General features: G+C 41.5%; 1 protein-coding gene across 1 annotated transcript in view; it reads left to right on the top strand.

The window, feature by feature from the left end:
* The window catches only part of LOC105202650 (T-box transcription factor TBX20), a 67,936-nt gene that overhangs the window by 14,324 nt on the left and 27,353 nt on the right, over positions 1-26,259 (top strand). Inside the window, exons 2-3 of the mRNA XM_026132005.2 lie at positions 3,423-3,822; positions 18,165-18,438. Coding sequence (XP_025987790.1) covers positions 3,423-3,822; positions 18,165-18,438 — 674 coding nt within the window. The remainder of the gene's footprint in view (positions 1-3,422; positions 3,823-18,164; positions 18,439-26,259) is intronic.

The raw sequence follows: 26,259 nt of genomic DNA, 5'->3' as shown, positions 1-26,259 counted from the left end.
TAATGTTCGTAGTTCTAGTGTTGCGGAAAAATGTTTTTACAATGAAATTGTTAACGAATTGCTAAGAAGGCTAATGAAAGCGTGTAATACATACTATTCTCCGAGCGCAGTTTTTTAAATAATATAAAAATATAATCTTTTATTCGAAATATTTGTAGTTAAAGTAATCACACGCGTTTTGAACAAAGCATTTTTATGTGAAATTATTTACAAAATTAATTATTAACAAAAACTCCAATTCCTTGGAGCGTTAAAAGTTCCTTTAATATTAAGTATTTTTTCCTCTAGTTTTCTGTTTGAAAGACACCGTATTTTTGTTTACGCCAGTTGTTCTGAAAATCTAAATTCAAACAGTTCTCGTATTTCGGAATAAAAATTTTATAAAGTTCTCCGTGAAAGATATATAGCTCTCTTATGAATTTCAAGCAGCGAGGAAAGATAATCTCGCGACAATTAAGTAATCCCCGGCAGTCTGCGATAAAGTCCCGTAAGAAGACAACTCGTTTCACCTAAACGGAATGCAAATTGCTGAGTTTGCGCGCTGCAACGCGACGCACGAGACGGCGAAAGTAATCGCCGTCGAATGTGCGTTGTCGTCGTCGTCGTCGTCGTCGTCGTCGTCGTCGTCGCCATATTATCGTCGAAAATTTAGCGGAACCGGTTTGAGCGCGATCGGGAGGAAAGGTGATGAAGTTAGCGTGGCGACCAGAAGCTTAGAAAGAAAACAGCGAGCGACACACCGCTCATCGAATTAATGTGTCTGTCGACGCGATCGACGGCCGATCATCGTCGCGTTTTCTGACTTGGCAAAAGCCACCGCGCGACAGAAAGCATCTTCGACTACTCCATCGAAAAACAGAAGCTCCCCTATCCCGTTTCAGTGGAGAAGCGCGCCCGGTAACACATTAAGTCGTTAGCGCGTGAAGTCCATTCTCGCCGGAAACGAAAGAGACTCGCCCGCATTTATCGGAGAACCATCTTCATAAATGATACGACAGGTATACTTGTATCGCGGATAATTATCCTCTCCCTTCTGCTCCTCCCCCCTCTAGCCCCTGAAAAATATTTGAAAAATATTTATTACGTCTTGTTTCCAGTTAACATTGAATGCTATCTTGATTGCGAGATGAGCGAGAGGCTCAGGTTCGCGCGTTCAGGCACTAATACGAATCTTTCTCTCAACCCTCTCAAGCCGATACGCGATTTTCACATTAAGCGAATAAATTCTCCGTATCGGACGGCCGTATCTAGCGGCAGGAGCGGGAGCGATGTTAAATGGAAATAAGAATACGGGCGGTAACAGTGTTTTTCCATGTGGACAGGCGGTTCGTGGAGGAAGAGAAGAGCCGGTTTCTCCTCGACGACAACCGCGTCGATAAATTTTCACGCACGTGCGTGAACCGCGCTCGCGAACAACGCGGGCCGGCGGATCCAATTTGAGATAAACGCGCGCAAGCGGAAGGCACATTGTTCGCGCGGAATAGTACAAATTAACAGATCGATATCGCGGGCCAGGCGCAATTAACATTGTGTACACACCGGCACCGGCGCGGCGGATCGGCTTTCTTGAAAATCTGACGGTTTAATTAGGCGCCGGCCACCACCTTGTGGCAGATGCGGGGCCTGGTCGATTAATTAAACAGGCGGCGGCCCCCTCCGATATCGGCCCGGCTCATCTCGCTCATTTAAATCGACGCGGTTCGCGATAATCGCGCGCCTGCTCTCCGGGGATTTCGTTTCCGCGTCTTACGCGACGGTCGTTGACGCCGTTATTTCGCGATAAATCTCGACCTAGCGAGTCCCGATCGATCGACTATAATCTCGAGGAAATCGCTGGACGAAAATTTTTATCAGAAACAGATGATTTATCAATTTTATTATCAACATCCCTGGCGACAATAATAGATTTATTAAATATTTATTGAAGTGTTTATGAGGTGGAAATTTAAACATGGAATTATTTGATCTTACAAACGTACTAAATTCGTCAAGGGTTACAATTAAAATAAAAATTAGAATTATTTGGAAGCTACGTTTCAACGATGAATGAATAATGTTACTAAATTAATTCTAATAGTCTGTCTCTCTTAAGTCTTTCATGACTGAAGAGCCATTTATGCTCTTGTGACTGTCTCGGCAAGGGTACTCTTGGGGATTTGCCATTGCCTTTAAGATGATAATTAAAAATCTGATATGTTCCGGGTGGATTTGACCTGGATCTTTGGATCCAGAGAGCAGATGCGCAACTCTCTTATGCCACAATCACCAGAATGCTAATAGTAGGTCTCTCGTAAACTGTATTTCTTACGAGCTGCTTACGAGCTTACGAGTTAACACACTCAAACACAGTTGTTAAAAACTCGGGTAGCGTTTCACTTACACGTACAAAGTCAGCGAGGACATGTTTTTAATGATAACATTTAATAGCGGTACTCGAAGGCTAACCGTTTTCGAGTAATAACATTACTAATATGATAATGTCTGCCTTAATTAGCACCTGGGGAGATCAAGAGACTTATCGGAGTCGAGATCCGCGCAGTAAGACTTCGAAAAACGAGAGATAATAAAAGCTCTCGGTTTGTCGCAATTCTGTCGCAGGTGCCACCGTCGAGTCGCGTACTATAGTGTTGCTTCGAGTTCACCCTTCGCCGCGTTCGATCTCACTCCGTTACGAAGACATGTGTTTTGGCGAAAATTTATTCGCTTCACTGAGAGGAATAGAAAAAAAAATCATTTTTGTTGAAATATACGTACGAAAATAATTATGTCGTATCGTTAAAATCAAATTTAGTAATAGTTACCAAATCCTTTTTTTCAGTGCAATGTAATTATTTATTAATTCAACATAATTATTTTCACATCTGTATTTTATCAACATCGTTCTTTCAATGTTCACTGTACATAATTGTATATTCAGAGAAAAGTTATGTTTAAATTGATGTAATCATTTTTTTAACTTGATTTTAAATTGAAGTAAAAATACCCTTGAGGAAAAAGCAAATTTATTTGATCTTTAAAGTAAATAAATTATTTGTTTAATTTATTACAAAAAAATTTTTAAAGAAAGTAGTGAAAGAAATGTAAGAAATATTTTAGTTGTTTTGTTTTTATAAAAATGTGTTTCTTTTGCTGAAGAAAATATTTGAGTTGCACAATCAAATTATTTCTTTAATTTTAATAAAAGGGACAACCAAGAAATTTTTTCAAATCAAAGAATTTTTTCTTTAACCATATAGAAATGCACAAATTTCTTTGATTCAAACAAATACTTTTTGAATCAAAAAAACTTCTCTCTGGATGAAAATATTTGTTACAACTTACTGTAAAAATTCATTTTCGTGTGCGTAACAAAACCTGAGTTTCTTTTTCGCGCAGCAGTTTTCTCGCGTCGATCGTTAACAATAGCGGATCTTTTATTACAGGTGTTGAAGCGTCACCAGTGAACATTGTCGCGACAGCGACGGTGGTGACGGAGGAGGCCCTCTTGGCCGACGAAGAGGCTGAGAACTGCGAGGGTGAGAGCGAGAGCACTGAGAAGTCCGCGAACGATGAAGACGAGGAGGTGGACGTCGACGTGGAGGAGTGCAGCAGCGTCGACGACGGGCCGGTCCACGAGGTGGCCGACGACCTTGCCGGAGTGAGTACGCCCTCGCGGATTCGCGGCGCGGACGGCGGTAGCAACGCGGACGACAAGAAGCAACATTTGAGGACCAGCTGCAACTCCGTCGAGCTGACCGACGTTCAGTGCCACCTCGAGACCAAAGAGCTCTGGGACAAGTTCAACGACCTCGGCACGGAGATGATCATCACGAAGACCGGCCGGTAAGTGACGCGTGTCGATCGGGAGAGTATGGGGGGGGGGGGAGAAAGGTTTCGATTCGAAGACGTTCGAAGAACTCGATAGCGAGACACGCTAAGTAACACGCGGGGTAAATTTCGAGAGAATCGTACAATTCGATGATGAATCTCTTTAAAGATGGTGTCCCAAAATTTCTTTTTCATTTCTATCTCTTTTCTAATTATTTTTAATTAATTATAGAATCAGTAATTTGAATACTTCACCTTTTACAGAGATTCTAGAATTTCGAGAGAATACGCAAGTCGTACATATAATTTATCTGTTCCGTAAGAATTTGTTGTTCTTAATTTTACTATGCAGATTTTAAGCAGAGATTAAGACTTTCAATTTATACAGAAGTGTTAAGAAACATTTTAGCTGTAATGTTCAATTAATAAAAGTCTCCAACATTCAATCCAACTTCAATATTAATAAAAAATAAATGAGTGAAAAATAATGTCTCAAAAACGAGATACCTCCGGTATACACGCTGCAGAATAATACTTACACACACAATAATACTTAAATTAAGTTGTAGATGCGTCATATACACTCTAAACATCTAAAAATTTACTTTGAGCTTGTGGGAACACGACTGAGACCATGCTGCAATGCTATGACATCTTTAAAAGCAATAAAAATAAATAAGTACTTGTATCGAAGAAAGTTGTTACCGCACAAGTTTCACTATTCATTATGGCATGTTTTGCAGCAACTTTCGACGACTGCCACTTGAATACAGTAATTTCGTTAAAAAATAAATCCCTATTACATATTAGTAGCCTATTTTTTATTGCTTTTGCTTTTATGCGCAGCAATTTGTCTGCAAATAAATTTCTATTCAAGTAACTTTTTTTGTAAATTGATAGGACTAGTCTCAGAGGATTAATCTCACTTTTAACGTAGATTGAACAGAGATAGATTCAGGTCGCTCTTTCAGCGTCACCGTTTGCATCGGTATTCGGCAATTATCGTAACGCGATTTCCAAACGTTCATATTCACGCGCTCGTTGATCGACCGCATTTAAAAACCACGACGTCGAAACGAGCGCCTTCAACTCGCGAGCAAATAGCGGGGAAAAGACGCGGGCAAGAACCCCCGGACGCCGACGAGACGACGCTGTCGGTAGCGGCACGAGCGGCGGCGACCAGCTACGTCGCGTCGGCGTAGCTGAACTAATGGATTTCATTGACTGACGTTTTACGAGATATTTAAGGGAGTTTCAGGCATAATTTATCGCGCCCATTTACGCGCGGACGCGCGCATTTTTATAGGTATGCTAATAAAGTTCGGCCGGCAAGAGCCGCAGCTGCGGCAGGGATGCGTGACCACGTCGGAATTATGAGATATTCGTGCGCACGGGCACGGGGTTAGTCAGAAGCTTAACCATCGGACCATCCCGACGACGACGACGGCGACGGTGCGTGTGCGTGCGCGTACGACTCGAGGCGCTACCGCGATGATCGATGCGTCGCATTATCGTCCGATGTCCGCGATCGCGATCGAGAATCCGCGGAACGTCGGATCTTCGTTCTTTAGAAACTTCCCGTAGATGCTGCGATCGAGATAAGCTTCCAGGCTAATTGCGAAATACCGCGCAGGTAGATCCGAACTGTACCTCTTGCTCATCAGCGTTAAGGGGTTCGCGAACCGGACGCGCGTTTCAATTATTATTATTTTTAATAAGGGCCAGGAAGAGTATTCTCTCTCTTTCTCTCTTGCACACAGTCACGACGAAGAAATGTTTCGGATGTTTGTAGAGAGCATCGTTAGAGAGCATTCATTAATTTAGAGGTTTATGTAGTTTGAGATAAATAAATAATCTAATCTCTTCTCTGCAGAAATTTATGTTCAATACTCGTTATGTTGTATAACTTCCAACGTTATCTCTGATATCTCGCCAATATTCGATTTTTACACGCAGAAAAATATCATTCTCGCGATAAGGAAAGTAATTACTCAATTTTAATTGCTCTCTCGTTTTGTTCTTTTAAATAACGGTTATCTTCACACAGAATGTTTTCTTGATAACATTCTAAAAATACATGCATCATTCACTTGAAAGATTTAACGCTTACTCAAAATAAACTTCTGTATACATACACTGAGAAAAGTTATTAACTTGATTAAATTTTTCTACTCGATTAAATTTTTCAGTTCAATTATATATGTATTTGATTTGAATACAAAGAATATTTAAACTTCAGTTTAAGCATTTACATATTTAATTTAACAAATATATTTAATTTAAATATGCAAATGTTTGAACTGGAGAAATTCAATCAATTTGAAAAATTCAGTCAAGTTAACAACTTTTTTTCTGTACAAGAAAAATACGTACGTTGAATTCAGTAAATGCATAATCAAATAAATCCATATATTTGCAAATCTATCATAAGTTTATCATAAACATTAAATTTATTCAAAATATATATTCTGAATCTTAGTAATTTAATATTTTAATTATAAATATTAAGTTAAAACGAACATTCTATTTGGTTATTATTTCTAATTTTTAACAATTTTATGTTTTTCAAAAGAATATAAATAATAAATTCTCTTTTCAAGTGTATAATAATAAATTTTTTTAAATTTATTATGAATTTTTCAAGACAATTATGAAAATATTATTTTATGTCAAATGAAAAAGAAGTAAATTGAATAATCGTTTTTCTTATTAGTAGAATTGGCAGTATTTTTTACGTGTAACCTATTCCAATGATAATAGTTGACCTGCTATCTATAATCTTAAAGCCATCTGGATTTTATCGATATTGCCGATAAAATTTTTGCGCCATTTGTAATCTTTTCATTATTTGATTTTTACGAAGCGTCTCGTCTAATTCTTTTAGGCCACGTATCAGATAGATCTATATTTTATTCGGTATCGAGATATTTACTATCCGGATGCATCTCGTTCCGATTACTATAATTAATAAGTATATCAGAAACGTCGTCTCAGTCTCGAAGAAAAACCGTTTCCAATATTTGCAGGAGACTGCAGTTCATTAATTTCGAAGTTTATATAACTTGAGATATTAAATTAATAATAACCTCTTATTCTGTAGAAATTAATGTTTAATGCTTTTTTTGTGACTCTCACCTAATATTATTTTTAGTATGTCTTCCAGTATTTGATTCCAATATCCTCTTCGAATAATGACAGTTAATACGCCATTCATAATTCCAAAACCTGGATTTACGATGGAAACCACCACGCTGATAAAATTTCTTCGCCAATTACGATCTTTCTGTGACTTGATTTTTGCGGAGCGTCCCGTTTAATTCACTTAGGCCGCGCACTTTAATTACAATTAAATGTGTATTAATTATGTGCTCCGCTGGACACCGACGTTTTATTTTACACAGCCAGCGTTTTGCTCCGCGAGGTTTGTAACGCGACGTACACCAGCGACGGCGGCGGCGGCGCCGCGGTATATATTTATGCGGTGCAGAAAGTAGACGATAATCCGATAAGCCACCGCGGTTGTAACTGTGAATGCGATTGCGGTTAAGTCGCGCTATGCGCAATTACGAGGCGCGCTTCGAGAATTGCGCTCCGAGAATTGCGCAAACAGGCGCCTGCCGATCGAGTCTTACCTACGTGGAATCCACTTGCAACATCTCGGAGAGATCTCCGCGTCTCTCCGCGAAATATTTCACATATTTGAGAGAAGAAGCTCTATCGATAAGATCCACCCAATTCATTTTAATCTTTCTATTCTACGTTCATTTAAATCGCTCGTCAAGCAACAAATTACGAGATCGGGGAAGAGCCTGAAGCTCCTCGAGCGGCCTCGAGCGACTGTTCAGATTGCCGCCTTGATAAGCCCACCATTGCGCTCTAAAGGCATTATACGAGTTAATTCTTTCTATGAATGTGTACTTTCACGTGTGGTGCGAGCGCCCCGCGGCTCGCCGTACAACCGCGGGCTGTTTGTCGGTAGAAATGTAGCTGTTAGCGTAGTGCAACCTTGAGGTGTTACCGTCGAGGTGATCAACGTCGAGTGTACGCCACATGTGTGTTCGTCGAGAGCCCGCTCGGAGTGTTAGATGTACTCCGGATAAACCCCGCGAACCGTCGCCATTATATAACGCCTACGACTCCTCTCCTCCTCTATGCGCAACAATTGTGTGACGCGTGACACGCGCTGTACAATTACGTTATCGAGAGGAGAAAGCGACGTGTGTTAGATAAATTACACGCTGATTCGTTCGACTTGGTCATTGCGATCGCTTCGATAGCGGTCTTCGCGGTGTGCGGGCAAATTTGCCGGATCTTCAGCTGCGAAGCAACGAACGAATGACCCTCGAATCATTCTCGAGTTTCGACTGATTGACGTGACGTGCTTCTTGCTGCCTCGGTGTTCGTAATAAAAGGTACAGCCGTGCGAGAAACAGTGAAATCGGAAGGGTACGAGTTATAGAAGGTAAGAGTAAGAGGCTTCGCTCGCTCGCTCGCTCTCTCGCGCGCGCGCGCACGTTATGCAGGAGGTAGAGAGATGATAATCGATAAGCCGCGTGAGCTTGTAATCGAGAGTGCGATTTCGGATAAGCCGGCAGGCCTCTAATTACGAAATACTTAGCGGCTCTCGGGGAGCCGGGTAATTATCGTCGAACGTAAAGGTGTCGGGGATGAGGGGCCACCTTCCAGCGGGCAGAAACTTCGGGACGGCGCGGCGCGATCGGCGGCGGCGGACTGCTACATTATAGCAGCCCCGCGAAGCGTGTGTGTTTACGCCAGCGCGCGGAAAGCAGATGATAATTGGATAAGCCGCGTTATACGCGCGGGATGATTTCGGATAAGACGGACGGCGCGTAATTACAAAACGCCGCGAGAGAGCCTCGGGCGGGGAGGAGCGATGATCGCCTGAGAATATAACCCGCCGCAATCCGTGCAACCTTGAGACGTCGTCGCGCGAAACACGCTCTGCCGACGTTATCGTCGTCGGCAAGTGGAAAGCGATATCGCGAGTTTAGAAACCGTTCGCGATATCGCTCGAACTAACATGGGCACGGAGACCTGAGACACACGCCCTGGGATTGCCTCGAAATTTTTCTTCGAAACTCAGTAGCGCTTTGTATCCAGGAAACCTTGACATCTAATGTCTAATATTCGAGGATCATCTATATCTTTAACCAGCTATATAGTTCTGACAAAGAAGTGGAAAGCATCGTTCGTTATGCGCTACCATTTGTCTTCCTTTCGATCATTCATTTCTACGATTACTCGAGCAAAATGCGTGAAATTGAGAACTTCGTCAAAGATATACTTGTCAAAAATATGCGCGTCATCAGCCTGCTCCCGTAGTTTACACTCTCGTGCGAAAAGCTCTCGTGCTACGGGAGCAGGCTGGATGATACGCATATTTTTTATAGCAAATAAAATTTTCAATTTCACGCATTTTCATTCGAGTAATCGTGGAAACGAATGATCGAAAGGAAGACAAATTGTAGCGCATTAACGAACGATGCCTCACCCTTTTGTCAGAACTAGCTGCTTACAGATATAGATGATCCTCGAATATTAGGCATTTAGGTACGGAAGAGGTACGGTGTCGGGCTATTCTGGGTACAAAGCGCTACTGAGTTTTGTATAAAAATTTCGAGGTAATCCCAGGGTGTGTCTCCGGTCGCCGCGTCCACGACCGGGCGACGACGATCGATATATCAAGAACGTGGCGATGCACGAATAGCGTCGTTAGCACGAGGCGACTTGGCACGAAATCCCAGCTGAGCGAGCTAAAACGTCAGTCCGACGGGTGACAATACGAATTCGGATTCGACCAATCAGGTGGAATTGTCTGGCCCTACGGGGTGCCAGGACCGTAAACTCCTTTGGTTTCATCTCGAGCGTCCCGGGGGTTCCTTCTTTCCCACGTTCGCACTCGCCACGTTTTGAAACTCTCCCCTCCCCCTGGCCTCCTTTTCCAATATTTATCGCTTCCTTTGCATTCTCTATATTTCAGCTATTTTAGAAACGAAGAATACATATATAAACTCGACTAAACGGTAAATAAACATCAAACGTTTCCGAAAGAAAAGGCAGATCTTCCGACAAAGAATGTTGTACAAACAACCGATTTGTAATTTAAACGGAAAAAAAAGGAAGGGTACAGAAGATAATCGAGTGGAACCTATTACATTATCATTGAACCATATAAGTGGCACACAGTTTCTCGTTTCTTCGAATATCACGTTTCTTCCACGATTTGACGAAGAGACGACGTTCGCTCCAATTAGGCGTTCCACTCATCGAAACGTGCCGCGTTGTAATTTACCGATGACGCAGCGGCGCGGCGATCGGTTAAACCGTTTCTTTTTTTTTTTTTTTTTTCAAAAACTCGGCGGAAAGCGCGCGCGAAATGGTCGCTACTATACGCGAGGAGAGCGCTATCGCTGTCGTTGAGGCCGTCGTCGCGGCTATGCGTTTTTTTCAACGTTTAAGTGGGTAACCGTGGACTGTGAACCGCACGGAATAGGAGGTGCGGACGAGCAGGTCAGGAGAGAGACAGGATACCGGCGGATAGAGGGTACTCGTCACGCGAACCCTTCATCAAGGTGCCAGCAACCTACATTATACACTCACACGCGACCTGGCTTGGGACGATCGTGTGCACGTTACACCGCGGAGAACATGCACAGAGAACAGCATGTCGAGAGAAGGTGGGAAGGAGAGAGGGAATAAAAGATAGAGAAGCCGTGAGGAGGTGGAGATAGGGAGGGAGGAGCGAGAGGGGAGAGGTAGATAGACATCTCTTCATTTTAGACCCCGTTTTCGCGCGGTTACACGAAGTGCACATAATAAATACGAGGGATAACAGCCTTAGAAGGCCTCCGAGTGGACTAAACACACTAATGCACGTAACAAATACGAGAGATAATATCTTTGGGAAAACTCGCGGTGGATTAAGGATGGAGACTGCGTCTCGCATCAAATATATCAAAGCGGCGCGGCGTATACCAAGCGCGATCGGGAACACTCGCGTGTTTCGTGTAGCTCAGCGGAATTTAATAAGTGTAGAATCTTTTCCAATTTATTATTGAAGCGATAAACTTATCTGACGTTGATCTTAGACAATTATAATTTTAACAAACTAATGGTTAGAGATCGACAAATTAGAAATCGTTTTTGTTAATTTGCGAACGTGTCTGCAGTAGAGAAGAGTTGTTCATGTATATAATACTATATTTTTGATAAATTGTCAATAAAATTTGTTAACGATTTTTATTTTTAATTATTGTAATTCATAAATTTTATTTTCAAAAGTGATACGATTAACAGACTAATTGTCTAAAATCGTACCTTTTGCAGCATAAGGCAAACAGGGCTTGTAATAAATAAATTTAATGAACGATTAAATATCGTATTAATATGTGCATGAAACATTAAGCTATAAATTTCGAATGTTTATTTGCGTGTAAATTAATATCAAATGAAATATAATAAATATTGGGTCGGAACAAAAGTCTATAGCATTTTTTTTTAAATTCAAAGATAATGTAGAAATTTGTACATAGACTTATTCAATCACATATGTGCCATTATGTTTCACTATTTTTGAGACAACTTTGTGATTTCATCCTCTCAGAACTTGGCACGTTTCTGAGCGACGAAATAATTGAAAACCACTACAAACTTTTATTTCGATCCAATATAATAAAAAATAACTTAAATGGTATGCATTCGGCAACTTGCCCCTATGTAGAATATAAATTTCCATATTAATTTCCAGACTTATTAATATTAATATTTTTAATTAATTCTACTTCTTCCATTTTCAATTCGAAAAGAACAATGTTTTAACTTTTATACAGTGAACAGTTTGAACGTATGCAACGTATGCACGTACAATGTAGTCAGTAGTCGCTTTCTCCTCGTTATTTTTTTCCCTTTTTTTTTCATATAGCGACAGGAATATCCTGCCGGGCGATGTCACGATCGTCAGGACGTGAAACGCGCGACAGCCGCGGCATAATTACAATAGGCAACGATCCCACCTGGCGCACGAAGTCGTTAGCTCGGTAAACACATTTTAGGTTTGACTCAGGCTCAGGTCGGATCGGTATAATATCCAACGCACTTCCGTAATTCATTTGTACTAACTTCACTGGCGCGACGGACCTTTCCTCGAGGGGGAGGGGGAGGGGGGAGAGGGCAGTCGGTCCCTTTTGCATCCCGTCTCCCCTCGCGAAACGGAAAAGATATACGAGAGGTTCAAGGGGGTTCGAGGGATCGAGGTGTTTCTGCGATTACGGCCTCGTTAGCCACGGGCCATCGAGGGCTTGTTTGTTCTCGCCTAATTTGACGGGGAAATGCGCCGTAATGTCATTGGACGCGGAGCCTAGCCTACGACGAATTAGAGGTGGACGAGCCGTTGGCGTCGGGAATCAAAAATAAATTAGCCGCAGGTGAAATTAGGACGTTCGTTATCGCGATGGTGAAAAGTGACGGTGGAAAATACTTGGTTAAGTCGCGATAATTCCTCTCGAGGCGCAATAAGGCAGGGCCATGTGGCGAGCGAAGGTTTCATTTTAATTGCAGCTATTATTATGGTCTTAATAACCCGGACGGTGACGTAATTGATTGCCGAAAAAATTAATGTAGAGGAACGAATGCGCATTTACTAAGACGATAACGTCGCGAGTTAATTTTACAGAGCCATTTAATACGTATTGAAATTAATGGAAGTTGGGAGCCGATTAATTTTTAAGTGAATTGAATCGAGAGCGCATTAAAATCTTTATTTCATATGTTAATAAACTTTGCATTATCATACAATTAATTTTTAAATATCGTATGCTCTGACGATTCTTTTAAAACGTTATTTCGAAGCAAAATTTCCTTTACAAATGTTAATTTTTTAGAGCCGCCGTTTCGGAGGACGCGAAGGGAAACGGGGAGAAACGCAACTTTGATACAGTCGCGGCAATTTCGATAGCGATACGCGTTTCGCATCCGAGAGTGACACGCGCCGCGCACAAATTGACTCGTTCGCCGCGCCGCGCGATTCTCGTAAAAACATGAGTCACTAAGCACGGGATTCATGGGGTACAAGCGTAATGCGCGATAGGGATCACGAGGGTGGCGGATCCCGAGGGACGAGGCGTCGATCGGTTCGCCATCGATACTTAAATAGTCGGCGCGCTTATCCGCCCGTAGTCCGCTCCCCGTAATGGCAATTTTCCGGATGATTTATTGCGCGTCGCACGCCTAAAGTTTACGGAAACGCCACGATCGCGTAACACAACCGCGCGTGTACAATCCGGTGAGAATGGCGGTGCGTTGCATGTACGCACGATTGCGAAATTTATTCTTAGCATATAACGTGCACGCGCGCGCGTGCAGCAGGTGAAAGTCGAGCATCGAGCACCTCGGAACGGAGGAAACGTCGGACCACGTCAAGGCCGGCTTCGGGCGATAAGCGAGTTAGCTGCAGCTGCCTCGGGGTGCAGGGCTGAAAGAGGTGTAAACGATCCTGATGATTTTATAGAGTGTCAACTCGGGGTAATTACGATAGTGCGCGCGACCGCGACGTTTTTCGACAGAGAGATTAATGTTCGCGTTACGGCAACGTGCGTGGCCACAGATGGTTGCTATTCGTTTTGTAATATTAACAATCGTACATGAAGCACGAGATATACGAATATTTAGCGCACCTGCCTTAAGTAAACAACAAAAATTCTGTATGTGCTAATTAACAGAGTCTACCCTGTGCATCAAGAAGAGATTATTGTAATCATTTTTAAGTCTAAGGATACTTCGACTATAAAATATCAAACTAAAAGTTATCAAAATTAAAAAATTGCAGGTTTTATAATTTTATTTTTTTTTATCAGTGACAAAAAATGTTGGTCGTGAAATAAACACTCGAATTTTGCCCTTGAAACTAACTGCAATGAACAAAATGATGAAAAATTTAGCTTATATAGCGAAAATGATTATATTTTGCTGCAGTTTTTAGTAAATAACTTTTAAACGAGTAATCCAAATAAACTTTTGCATGAATATTTATCAGAGTTTTATTATAGTATATAAAAAATTTAATTTAATTAGCGAGGCTACTTGCTCATCAAATTTGCAAATAAATACTACAAAATGCGATTTTCCGTAAAAATTAAGAATAAAAAAATGAATAATATTTATTGTAAATTAATAAGAGAATTATGCTTAAAAATTTTACACAGATACTCAAATGATTAAGAGCAATCTAAGAAATTTTTATATTTTTCACAATGCTTTGAGACTTTGAAATATGGCACATACACCTAGAAAAAAGTTGTGTTTAAATTGATGAAATTATTTCTTTAACTTGCCTTTTTTTAAGTTAAAATAAAAATACTTTTGAGAAAAATAAAAATTTATTTGAATTCAGGAATTAAAATATTTTTCGTTCTTTCTTTATGATCTCTGAAATGAATTCTTAGTTGCTCAGGGCTACGCAATTCCCTAAACGTTTTCCTTATGACAGTTAAACTTCACGACATCGTCGCCAGTCAATCGCGATAATTTAGAGTTTTACGTATCAAATGTCGTGTCGTCGTCACCGTGAAATCGAGAAGCGAATCTAAATCTCATAGGTATGACGCGTTCGGAATCGAATTACATACGCGGAGAGATGAGACGCGCGGAGAGTCCCGCGGACATCGGCGTTGACTTGGCAAATAAAGAGCTTGGCTCTCGCGCGCTAGAGAGATGTGTGCGCATTTCGAATGCACCGCTCGAGCTAATTCCTCGCCTAAGGGCCGACAATCGTATCGTTAAGGTGTGTCGAGTCCCCGGGCGACGTAACGACGATACTATTCAGCGCGGTTGGACAATGCGCTTGTTAAAAACCGCACGAACCTAACCGAACGCGTACGTGCCGCGGAGAAGGGAGAATCGTTTATGCGAAGTTCAAAAACCATAAAACCGATTTCTGAGAGGCCGCGGGGGACCATCCTCCCCCGCAGTATTGGGGCCCCACAAATGGACGAGACGACAGGACCAACACTCGCGTGACGCAACGCGGACCTTTCTTATCTGCGCTCGCTTAAGTATCCCAATCTCGTTTTTTTTTGTCCAGTGGCTCCGTCGTGAACGCATCTCGTAGCCTCGGGCCCCTCGTCGTGCGAAAAGAGGACGCCTGTCGTCGTATGAATAGATCTAGAAAATCGCGACAATTACCCTTGCGGTCTTGGCAAACGAGCGTTCGTGCGCGACAAGGACTCGGGGCGAACAAAAGCGCGTGCTTTTAGCTCTTTCACACGGGGGGTAACAAATGTTTCGCTGAAAATTATTTTTTTTTGTGTTACCGAATTTATTGAAATTGAGCACACATGTAGGGCACTCGAAAAATAATCGACACGCATTTTTTTTTATTGCAATCAAACATTTAAGAGGTATAATGAGATCTCGAAAATCGGCTAAAGCTTTTTAACTATGGCTACTTCTGAACAAAGCATGATAATATAATTCAATAAATGTACGAAATATGTAGAATTTTGAAAGCTATTCTGGTAAAAACTTTTTTAGTCAAAAAAAGAAAATTTAGCCGATAATTGAGAACTAATTTCACTTCTTAAATATGTTTGGCTGTCAATAAAAAAATATATTTCTATTATTTTTACAATCCCTACAAATGTACTGATTTACTTTCAATAAATTCGACAAATACACAAAGCTAGGTCTACTTGTTAGTAGAAGCTTATTTTATGTAATTGAATAATATTGAGAGATGAGGGAATATATTTCTTGAGAATATTTTTCTGTACATTCTAACACCACCAAGGTACCTTTTCAACCGCGGATGCCAAAGAGCGAATGGAACATGGTGGTTACTTCAGTAGCATCATTAATCACAGCGTTCTTCAATATAATTAAGATATATTAATGAATCGATTTTCATAGACGTTTGTATTCTTGGTATCCAAATATAATCTTGCTCGTTAGGCCCTCGAATATTTATCTCATACTTCCGTAGGTACTCATCAATTTAGCACCGATCATCAATTAATTAATCCTCGCTTTAAGAACCTACGTAACTGTTTTACGTATGTATATGTAATTATGATAAATTAGTATAAGACACGTCGAGTAATTTCGGTGTTTGTCTGGCAGAGCATTATCTCGATGTATTATCTATTCGCAAGGCTCAGATTAATATCGTGCCGGTCAGTCGCCACATAAGAAACACGAGGACCCCGCAGATCTGACTGGACGCGAAAAACTGGTACGCAGGTGTTCGCCAGGCGATTACGGCAAATAATACGTGAATTCCCGCGTAGATAACCAGGATTGTCAGACACAGAAAAAGAGGCGACTTCGGCGTCTTCGGCGTCAGCCAGTTCAGTCTCGTCATAATCGCGCCTGTCACGTCGTTCAGATGCCTCCGTGCTTGATACGCCGGTGTACTCGCAGCTGTTTCTCTCGCGGAGGGTATCGGTGGAATCGGCGATTCATTTTTTCTCGAGATTGGCAGCTCTCTCGTTTTCTCAGCTCTTGGTCTTGACGGTTCTTCGAACATCTCTAATTTTCTCGGTGGCAGGATTTGCCGTATGATCGCAGGGACGTCGGTTCTTTTGGCTCGAGGAGTTTTCGGGATTCTGATCAGAGCGATTCTGGTGGAGGATAAAGTTCTGGAGATCGACGTGTCTTCCGTCGAGGTCACGAATGTGACAGAAGTGTCTGCCTTCAAAGATTCTAGCGTCATTTGAGAAAACTCGTCGTCCGGCAAGAGTGTGTCTTTTCCCGATGTGGCAACCCCAGTTATATCGTGTCTCTGATGATGATGATGACGACGTTGATGACGGTGGTGATGATGAGCCTTTAGTGGATTGCACGGACCTGGACACACCATTGGCCGACCTCGACAGGCATGTCGAGGTGGATCCATCATTTTCAATCTTCCCTGTTGCGTTCGATCAAGTCTGCGTCTGGTGCAAGAATAATTAGATCAGAATTATGGCGCGCGCGCGCGCTCCTTGCGAAGTTATCAAGAATTTGCATACGCGTACAATACAGTGTTCTCTCAAACAAAATAATGAAGGATCTTATATTACACCGAGTATTCATCGTATCACGTTTCACATAGTGCGCAATTATGTAATAAATATTACGAAGCGAATTATAGCGCGATTGCGTTTCAGAATGAACGGTATTTCTCTGTCCCTTGCGCCCGGCCCAAGCACTTTCAGCGATAAACTAACTGGAACCCGGCTTTTCACTGTGAAAAAAATCGCTATTGACGTATCTGGCCGTATAATCGCAGAAAATTGCCCGGCGTTCTTCCATGAGGCGCTGTGTAAATCACAGGCGTGAGTCCGTTGCGTGCGGTCGCAACGAGGACGTACATTGTGAGTGAAAGCTCTCGGTCGGGAACTCAAGGACCGAAGGTCAGACTGCAGTCTTCCCTGCTACGTCAGCGGGAAATTTTGAGCACGCCTTTGCGTAGTCGACGGGGGCGCACGCAGTCCCCTAAACGTTTCTTAAAGTGTTGAAAGATCAACTGCAGGTGCGACCGGTTACGAAGCTTTTGTGACGCGAAACCCGACAAATTCGAGGACGTTTTCTTTGATCGAAATTGTCTACAGTTAATCGTAAATTTGACACAATTGCGCCGAGAAGTATAAAAAAAAATATAACGAAGATGACGAATACAAATGTAAAGAGTTTTGGATAAAGAGATTTGAGGTTTTCTTATTTTTTGTGACGAATGAATGATCCGTTAGGTCCGCGCCGCTTTTAGAAAGGGGAGCGAGATTATAAAATTTAAAAGAGCATTTTAACTGTTAAGCAGAAAGTTATACTGCACGCGCGGTGAAACGTTTACGTCGCTGAGGAAAACTTGTTGCAGGCACTGTGTTCTATAATTAATAACTTCTACCGTTGCGAGACTGCAACGATCGTGAAAGCGGTCACGAAGTGCAAAGGTTTTACCTTGATTTTGCTACGTCATTTTGCGATTACTAGGTTACATACGCCAGATATCAATCTGCCACGATAAAAATCGAAACTCGTTTTTGTTTGTCGCTTTGAAGTTTAGAGTTTATCACGTTTCACAAATATATATAATTACATAAGTATAATTACGTATATACATTGAAAAAATTTAAAATTTTTAAGTTTTTTTCATTCTGTTTTTAAAATTAAAATATTCAATATGACCTTGCGTAAGTGAAGTGTTAAAATTAATAATAATAATTAAAAAGATAATTGAAAATTCTAATTCTTGCGAAATATAATTTGTTTATCAGAAGAAATTCTCAATGTTATTCAAATGGACTTAATTTACAGCGATTGTTATTCATTTGTTATATAATTGCTGCATGTGCATTGTTTCGCAGACGGATGTTTCCAACGTGCCGGGTATCCTTCACCGGGCTCAAGTCCGAGGGCCGTTACGCAGTGTTGATGGACATCATACCGGTCGACAACAAGAGGTATCGGTACGCCTATCATCGTAGCTGCTGGCTGGAAGCCGGCAAAGCGGATCCGCCGGCACCCGCCCGACTTTACGTTCATCCCGACTCACCCTTCACCGGTGAGCAACTGCGGAAACAGGTCGTCTCCTTCGAAAAAGTGAAGCTGACGAACAACGACATGGACAAGCACGGCCAGGTAAGAGATCTATCTAAATTACCCACCTGTAATCAACTCCTGGTGTCTACGAGTTTAATTCTTGCGACAGTATATCTTTGAATCTTTAAAATTGAATGACAATTAACTGCGAAGAAATATTGGCACCTTTATATTTATATATTTATATTTATTATATTTTTATATTTATTTCTGTAGCAATATTTTTTCAACTAGATGATAGATTATTTTAATTCATTTACTATTACCTAGGCACAGAAAAATATTCAACTGTTGAGATAAGAAATTATTTTATTCTTTTTCTCTTTTAGTAATTAATCTTTAAAAATATCTTCTTGATAATTGTCTCAAAATGCTCATCACAAATTCTAGAAAAACTCAATATTACATAACCAAAAATAAATTTTTACTTTTTTGAAGAATGTTAAAAAACTTTATCGAAAAAACATATCAAAATAATAAGCAAATAGAATAATAATAAAATTATGATGAAAACATAAAGAAGAAAAGGCGCAAAAATTCACACAAAATATTATTAGGCATCGCTGCAGACCTGCACCGCAAGATACATTGGCTCTTTCTTTTTTATGTTTAAGCAAATCAATTTAACTTAATATTCTTGAATGAATTATTAAATTATTTAGATTCTAGAAAGGATATATTTTGATATTTTGATACTTATGATAAATTTATAAATAAATTTGCGAATATATGAACTTATGCAATAAATAATTATTTGAAGTGCAAGTATTTTAACAGAAGCTTATTTTAAGTAAACATTACTAGTTTTGCAAAGTGACGAGTGTATTTTCAGACCATTATAAAAAAATTATTCTTTGTAAAGATAATCGTTACTCAAAAGAAAAAAAAACTAAAATAGAATCGCTTTTCTTAGCACGAGAATGATATTTTCCTGTGGGAGTTTACGAATGCAAAATAGATGTCAACTTATTTTACGATTTTTCAATAAGATATTTATGCGATTTAAATATTTGAGCGATTTTTTTTAAAGATTTACTGTGCATCTAATACACTTCTAGCGAGTCAAGTTCGGCGTCAAAACGGTTAAACATTCACGCGTCGCCAACGAAGCGTGCAAGATCGACCACCGATCTCCATATATAATCTTCGTAGAATAATTTCGCAAGATTTTCCTCCTCCGGCGGCCCGCGCGCAGAAATTGTCGGCGATAAGGCGCTTCATGCACCCCGGCCATTACGCCGTTCTGTAATTTGCGCCTGCCTTTCAGCGGATGCGTAATTCCTGGGCCGCGCGGCGTATCTCCCCTTTATTTCGGAGTTTAGCGCACAATGGCCGCCGGACGCGAAATGTCGGAACCGTTGGACATGCTACCGCTATTACGTGACGCGGCGAACCCTCTTCCCTTCGCGTTCGATTACCGCCTCGGGGATATATAATCCGCGAATATAACACCGCCGCCGCCGACGATTATATTCAGATTTTAAAGAAATTCCTGGCTTAAGAAAATGTAAAACGGACCACGCAGCAGGGCTTCCTTCGGAGAAAATTTCGATCACTTTCTTCACGATTCTTTGAAACGCACAACTTCAAATCTTAAATTGGGCCTTAAAATGGAACATTGTTGAAATAATCGACTCTTCGGACGCTCGCGATCATCGCCTTTGTAAATTTGATGGCTGCGAACTTAAGCGACCTGCGGGTGGGTCAGTTTAACGTACGACTAGCGAAGTTGTCGAGTTGCTCGCATATAGCGTCGTTTTTCACGCCCTCATATCAATTCCCTCGGCCTCCTCTCGTTCAACGCGCCCGTGCGATCGTTGACGGGTCCTCGAGTGGCCGCGCGCGCGCGCCGAAAATGGCCTCGTAAAACGAATGCGCCGGGACATTACCCCATCAGGGTGGGTGCGTGGGCCCGTGGGTTATCATCGGCGCGGCTCGTTAATCGTGGGCGTCGATGTTGTCCTATGGAACATAATATTCCGTCCTCGCCGTTGTCGACGTCGTCGCTGGCCGATCGATGACGGACCAATCTCTCGTCGTCCGCGGAAACGCGTCTCATTCGGAACAAAAATGTAATCCGCAATGTAACGGAAAAGATTTAAAGTTATGCGTAAGATAGTCAAGTGATAAAGCGACTCGTGGGGAAAAAAAAAACAGACGAGCTGTTTACACATGGTCAGGATTAAGGGGACGAAAATTCCGCCGCGAAATCGCGGTCGATCGCCTATAATTTTGAGCATTTACGCGCAAAGTCGCCGTTACCGATAAGCCGATATTGAGAAGAAAATTTCAGACCGCGCGCGCGAGCCCGCACAGCGATAAAACGCCGTCTCCTTTCCCGATAAAGAGGCAGACGCAAAGTCACTGCGCGATAATGAAAAGTTGAAGTTCATGGGAAAGAGGCGGAGTAACGGCGCTCGACGGCAGAACTCGGGTATTACAACGGGAAGTGTTGTTAATTGAATAGTTGTCGCAGATGAGCAGTTTTAGATCATGTCGAGTTGAAAATATTTTGCGCACACACACACGCGCGCACTTTCTTAAAACTATCTGTATAAAATTACACGGAAAGAGCGGAAAGAATGGTTTAGCCGAAGTACTTAAAAATTTAGCTAGATATAGATTTGAAAAGAATTTTGTTGGATCATCAAAATAATTATGCAGGGCGCTCAAGCGTGAAGAGCGAGGCTGCAAAAAGTCTTGACGTTCTAGCAACCAATTTGTCTTGCACAATTATTTTCACGGTCCAACAAAATTATGTTCAGATCTGTATCTCTAGCTAAACTTTCAGACACTTCAATAAAACTGTTCTTCCTGCGCATTTGTACACCGAGAAAAAAGTGTTTGGTATTTGTGACTACAATTGTGGTAAAATACTTATAGCTAAGAGCTTTATTTTTATAGTTATTACTGTTATAATGTTAGTAGTAACCTTACGTTTATAGTTCCGCCAACTGTGACAAAACTACTATAAATTATGATAATTTTAAATATTAATATCATAAAATATCGAGATACAGATAGTGAAAATAAAATAAACATTTCTATGTAGTAAATGCAATTACGCATTTATAATGAAAATAAATATTTTTTTCTTAAATATTGCTTATTACTTATATAGTAATAATAACTATAATTCACATAGATGAAATAACTAGAAATATATAGTTAGCACCAAAAATAATTATAAATTAAAATTAAATTATGACGATCGTAATCATTTTTTTCTTAGTGTATCAAAAGAATTGAGTCAATAAGTATTTAACAAATACTCTGTTTTTACCAATAAAAGATTGCAATAATATTGAGTTACCGCACTTAGAAAAAAATTCACAGTGATGGCAACTATAAAAGTGACAAATATACAAGTTTTTATAGAACTAATATACGTACGTAGTAAAGTTTTAGTTGCAATAATTATAAAATAGCATGTATCACCATGGCAACGGCATTTGTACAACTATTAATTTACAGTGAAACAGCATCTCATTTATAACTACACAATTATATACAGTTTGAACAAATAAATGATGATAATTACATTCTTTCAGTTTACGTACAGCCGATTAAATATACGACCGGAATAACTATGATAACAGAGAAACAGCGGTTGTAGTATCTTAAGTGCTAGAAACAAAAACGAGGCTCTCGCGAGTTCGAATCTCAGTTCAAACTTTCCATCACTTACATTTGTAATTATTATTTCTTATAATTTATCCAATAATTTATTACATATGATTAATATTATTATATGTTCTTAATTCATATAACTTATTATTATTTTACAACATTTATAACACATAGTTGAGGAGTAATTTGTTCACAAATTTATAACTGCCGGTACGACTTTTTTCTTTGAGTACGGAATTTTAACTTGATAGATTCTTCTCAGATGGATTAAGATTTGCATTATTAATTATTTTAATGGCAAAAAAGATTATCACGTTTCTCATGTATTACACATCTTTCATACGAAAGCTTTCAATGACACTTGCGTTATGAAAGGCGCGATCGTATGAAATAAACACCTCGACAAATTTCGTCACTGCGGCGATGTGGTTTAATTCGCGAATGAATGATACGCGCGTCGATTCTTCGTCGACGCGTTTTCTTGCTTATTAACGTGGGAATTCGAAACCGCGTAGAATAAATGCGCAAATTTACGGCGCGATTCCCACCTTTACCGCGAGAAGTGGCGATAAACCGCGCGAAACTTAATATTCCGCTATCTCTCCCGACGTCCCGTTGTAAACGTTCGATAAAAGTTAATCCTCAGCCTGAAATATCTCTTTTATCCCTTAATTGGAAACACGTGTTTCACGCGTGTCCGTATGGCACGAACGTGGACGAGGAACGATCGTGAGATTGTTAAATCCGAGACATATCGAGTTTGTTAAAAACAATGATGCTTGTAACGTTCGTTACGAGTAACGAGACGATGAAATATGTCCGAGAGATAATTTTATACGCTCAACTGTTTGTCCACGAGATGTTCGCTACTAACTTTCGACTTTTATTTAAATTCTCGATTAATCCCAAAACAATATCATACTTTAATAATCCAAGTAATTAATAATTATAACAACCGTCAAAACTCCCAGGCTCAACTTGAAAATTATTAATGCCTTAACAAAAGAAGATTTCAATTTATTAAAAAAAAAAAGATCACCTTCTCTCTCTTCTTTACGCTGCTCCATTTAACGCAAATTTATCACAAAATATTATCAAGGGGTTAATCCCCGAGCGAGCGCGACAGTCTCCCGCCCTGCGGGATTCGGAAGATGTCACGGGTTTCTCGCGACCGTAAAAACTGGGACTCTATTGGGAGCGCGGGATCGCTCGCCTCGGGAGGGTGCAGCGGGCCACCGGGCGACAGGAAGGCAGAAAAGAGGGACTCCGCTCCGCGCTAGCTTGTTGGGAGCATGCCCATAATGTTGCCGGTATTATAGGCGGTCTGTGGCTGGTGTCGTAGGTGGTGTATAGTAGGTAGTACGAAGACGGCGTTGCCTATAAGCTAATAAATTGAACGGATGTTTGCCCCGAGCTTTTGTCATGATGATCACGGGTAGCCCACGCCTGGCCCCGTCGAGCACCTTTTGAATCTCTCTCGAGACGGCTCCGGCCGTTCCTTGCCGCGCCCGCGCCTCGGCGCGTCTCTCTCTCTCTCTCTCTCTCTCTCTCAAACGACGAGCGGAGGACGCGCGTGTAAACGCGCGCGTGAATGCTTTTCGGAGCTTTATCCGCGAGAGAGGAGGATAAATCGTAGAAATGATAATCACGATGGGCGATTTCCTGTCTCTTCGCTGCCTCGAATGTCCTTTTTTCCCCCTTTCTTCCTCTTCCCTCCTCCTTTACGCGATTTACTCGGATGACTCGGATAACTGTTGCGATCGCGGTGCTCTTCGGCGCCGTTGCGAGGGAAACGAACGTGACTCCATTGGTGCCTCGATTTATTGCCGCGCAGAGGCTTTTGTTAACTTTGTGAAATCTAGCGAAGGATTGCGAGTTCAGTGCCTCCGACGAATGGGAACGAACCAAAGAGATTTTCGTGAAATTTTCGTAGACTTATCCCTTTTATCGAAACAGTCAAAGTTAATTGTCCAACGTTCATTCTTCTTTTCGCCGCGAGAAAGATCAAGGAATGGAAAATCTTCTTTCTTTTCTCGACAAAAGTCCGGGACCTTTCTCCGCGCAAACGCGTTTGTCTCGTTTAATCCACTTTTCCTCGAATAATCCCGCGTAATCTACGTGTAACTGAACGCAGTTAATGGCGTTCTACATATAAATCAACGTTGACGTTAGATACGGGAGAGGAAGATTATTAACAGTTCTCGCCTGGATATTGCCGTTTCGACTTAATGCTTTACACACGCGTTATCTTTAACGGCGATATCGCCGTCCAGTATCGTAATGCTCGTCGCGATGCTCGCTCATTGATACCGCTCGTAAAAGTAGTCATAATACGCGTCAGTATATGAATTCTACGGTCTCTCCCCGCCGTCGAGTGGGCGAATACGCAAATACAAACTGTCAATAAGCATAAAATAACAAGTAGGTCCGAGAGAAGCGCGGCCTCTCTCGGTTAAGAAACTGAGCATAATTCCCGACGCGCTTTTCGAGATGTTTGAGGTTCAATCGTTCTTGTAACAATCCCTTCAAAGACGTTTTGATTCTCCGTCACGGTCGATTTGAGTTAAACTGCGATCGGAAACAATTCGTAAGTGCTGTCGAGGCTGCGAAAGGGGAAAGGGTGGAGGAAGAGAGGAAAGGAAAAAAAAGAAGAGGCAGAAAACGAAAGGGGATTGCTCTCGAGGGGGAGGAGATCGAAGGGGGAGATCGAGTCGAGGCTTCGTGACCGGGGGAACCCGGTTACTCCTTCCCGGTTGTATCCGGGCAATTGCCAAACATCCTGTACGCGCGCAGAGAAACACTGGCGAAGAACGGAGAACAGACACGCCGGTTGAAAGCGGTCGGTCGAGCCGGGCGAACCACGCAACGCGCCAGTCAACTCAACTCGACGACTCGAGTGGTAGGGAACATTCCTTCGCTACGGCCACTATTTCATCGTTTCGTATGACGCGATATTATAAGACCCCCGCCTGCGCGACTCGGCTACTACACGGTGGTCCAAAAGCGGTCATCCACCTGCGAGTTCTCTCTCCCGAGTCGAACGCCCTCGGATCTTTTTCTTCCCGCTACCCTCGACGAAACGGAAGGAATTCGCAATGTCGGCGAGCGCGGTGTAAAATTTCACCTTCGTTTCTACGCCGGCGCAGTTTTGTCCGTATTTTTATTTTTATTTTTTTTTTATACCGCTGCCAGAGTTACCGCTACTTATTTCCGTTATCGCTGCTAATTCGTTAGCTGCTCTCTTTCATCTAGAAATTATTCGCGCGGCTGTCAGTTCGACGCGTGTTTTTGTACCATAGGAACGCGAGTATTAATCCTCCACTTCCGGTCATAGCGTAGCGCCTCCATTACAAGAATGGCGTGCGCCATGCCACGCTCGCGTTTTATGACAGGACAGATAAGTAAAGACCAGACCTGCATCTCTTTTCCCATATTTTTCATATAAAAATAAAATTCCTAATAAATCACACAAACCATTTTTTTACAGGATTTTTGATTAAGACATACTTATTGATTCAATTTTTTCTTTTTTTTTATCAATAAGAGTAGCTCGCTGCGTCAGTCGCTGAATAATCACCAGTAAATGACTGTTTGAAAAAATATTAAAATAATAAGACTGCAAAATAATAAATTCCAAATTAACTAATACCTTTTAGATTTGATTAAAATATCATTTTTTATTCGAAAATGTAATTCTATTAAATTGTTTTTTTTTTTTTTTCTTTGTTCGTCGACTGGGGCAGTAACGCCGTAAGCGTTTTAAAGAGCATGTGTCTGAGAATAGAAAACAATAGTGCGAGCCAACAATACCAATGACTTCTATTCCACGGTGTCGGCAAGTTTTATTTCAATGTGGACGGTGCCGCTGCACCGTTCAGTTTTGAAGAAACCGGTACTTCTCCGAGCGCGGAAAAGAAGTTACAGCGGGAGAGATGTAAAGTTAATCTCCTTGAAATATCGCGGACGAGAAGGATTTGCCGTAATTACCGGTTGCTCGGTAAACACGCGGATAAAGTGCGCGCGGTGCAACGCTGATCGACAGGTGGGAAAAACGTAACAGCGCGATTGTCCTATACACTCGTTTCTCGAAACTCTGTGGCGTTGTTACTTCCCCGTGTCCCCTCCCTCCCGTCGTTCCCCGTCTTTCCCTCCTTCTCCCTCGTTCGCTCTTTCCTTTTTTTCGATCCCTTTCGCGGTCTTGCCACGGAGGAGAAAGTCATTTTCGAGCGA

Source organism: Solenopsis invicta, chromosome 16 (genome assembly GCF_016802725.1).
Source record: "Solenopsis invicta isolate M01_SB chromosome 16, UNIL_Sinv_3.0, whole genome shotgun sequence".
NCBI classification, from domain to species: Eukaryota; Metazoa; Arthropoda; class Insecta; order Hymenoptera; family Formicidae; genus Solenopsis; species Solenopsis invicta.
Note: the sequence above shows the minus strand (reverse complement) of the source record. Positions and strands in the feature narration are given on the sequence as shown.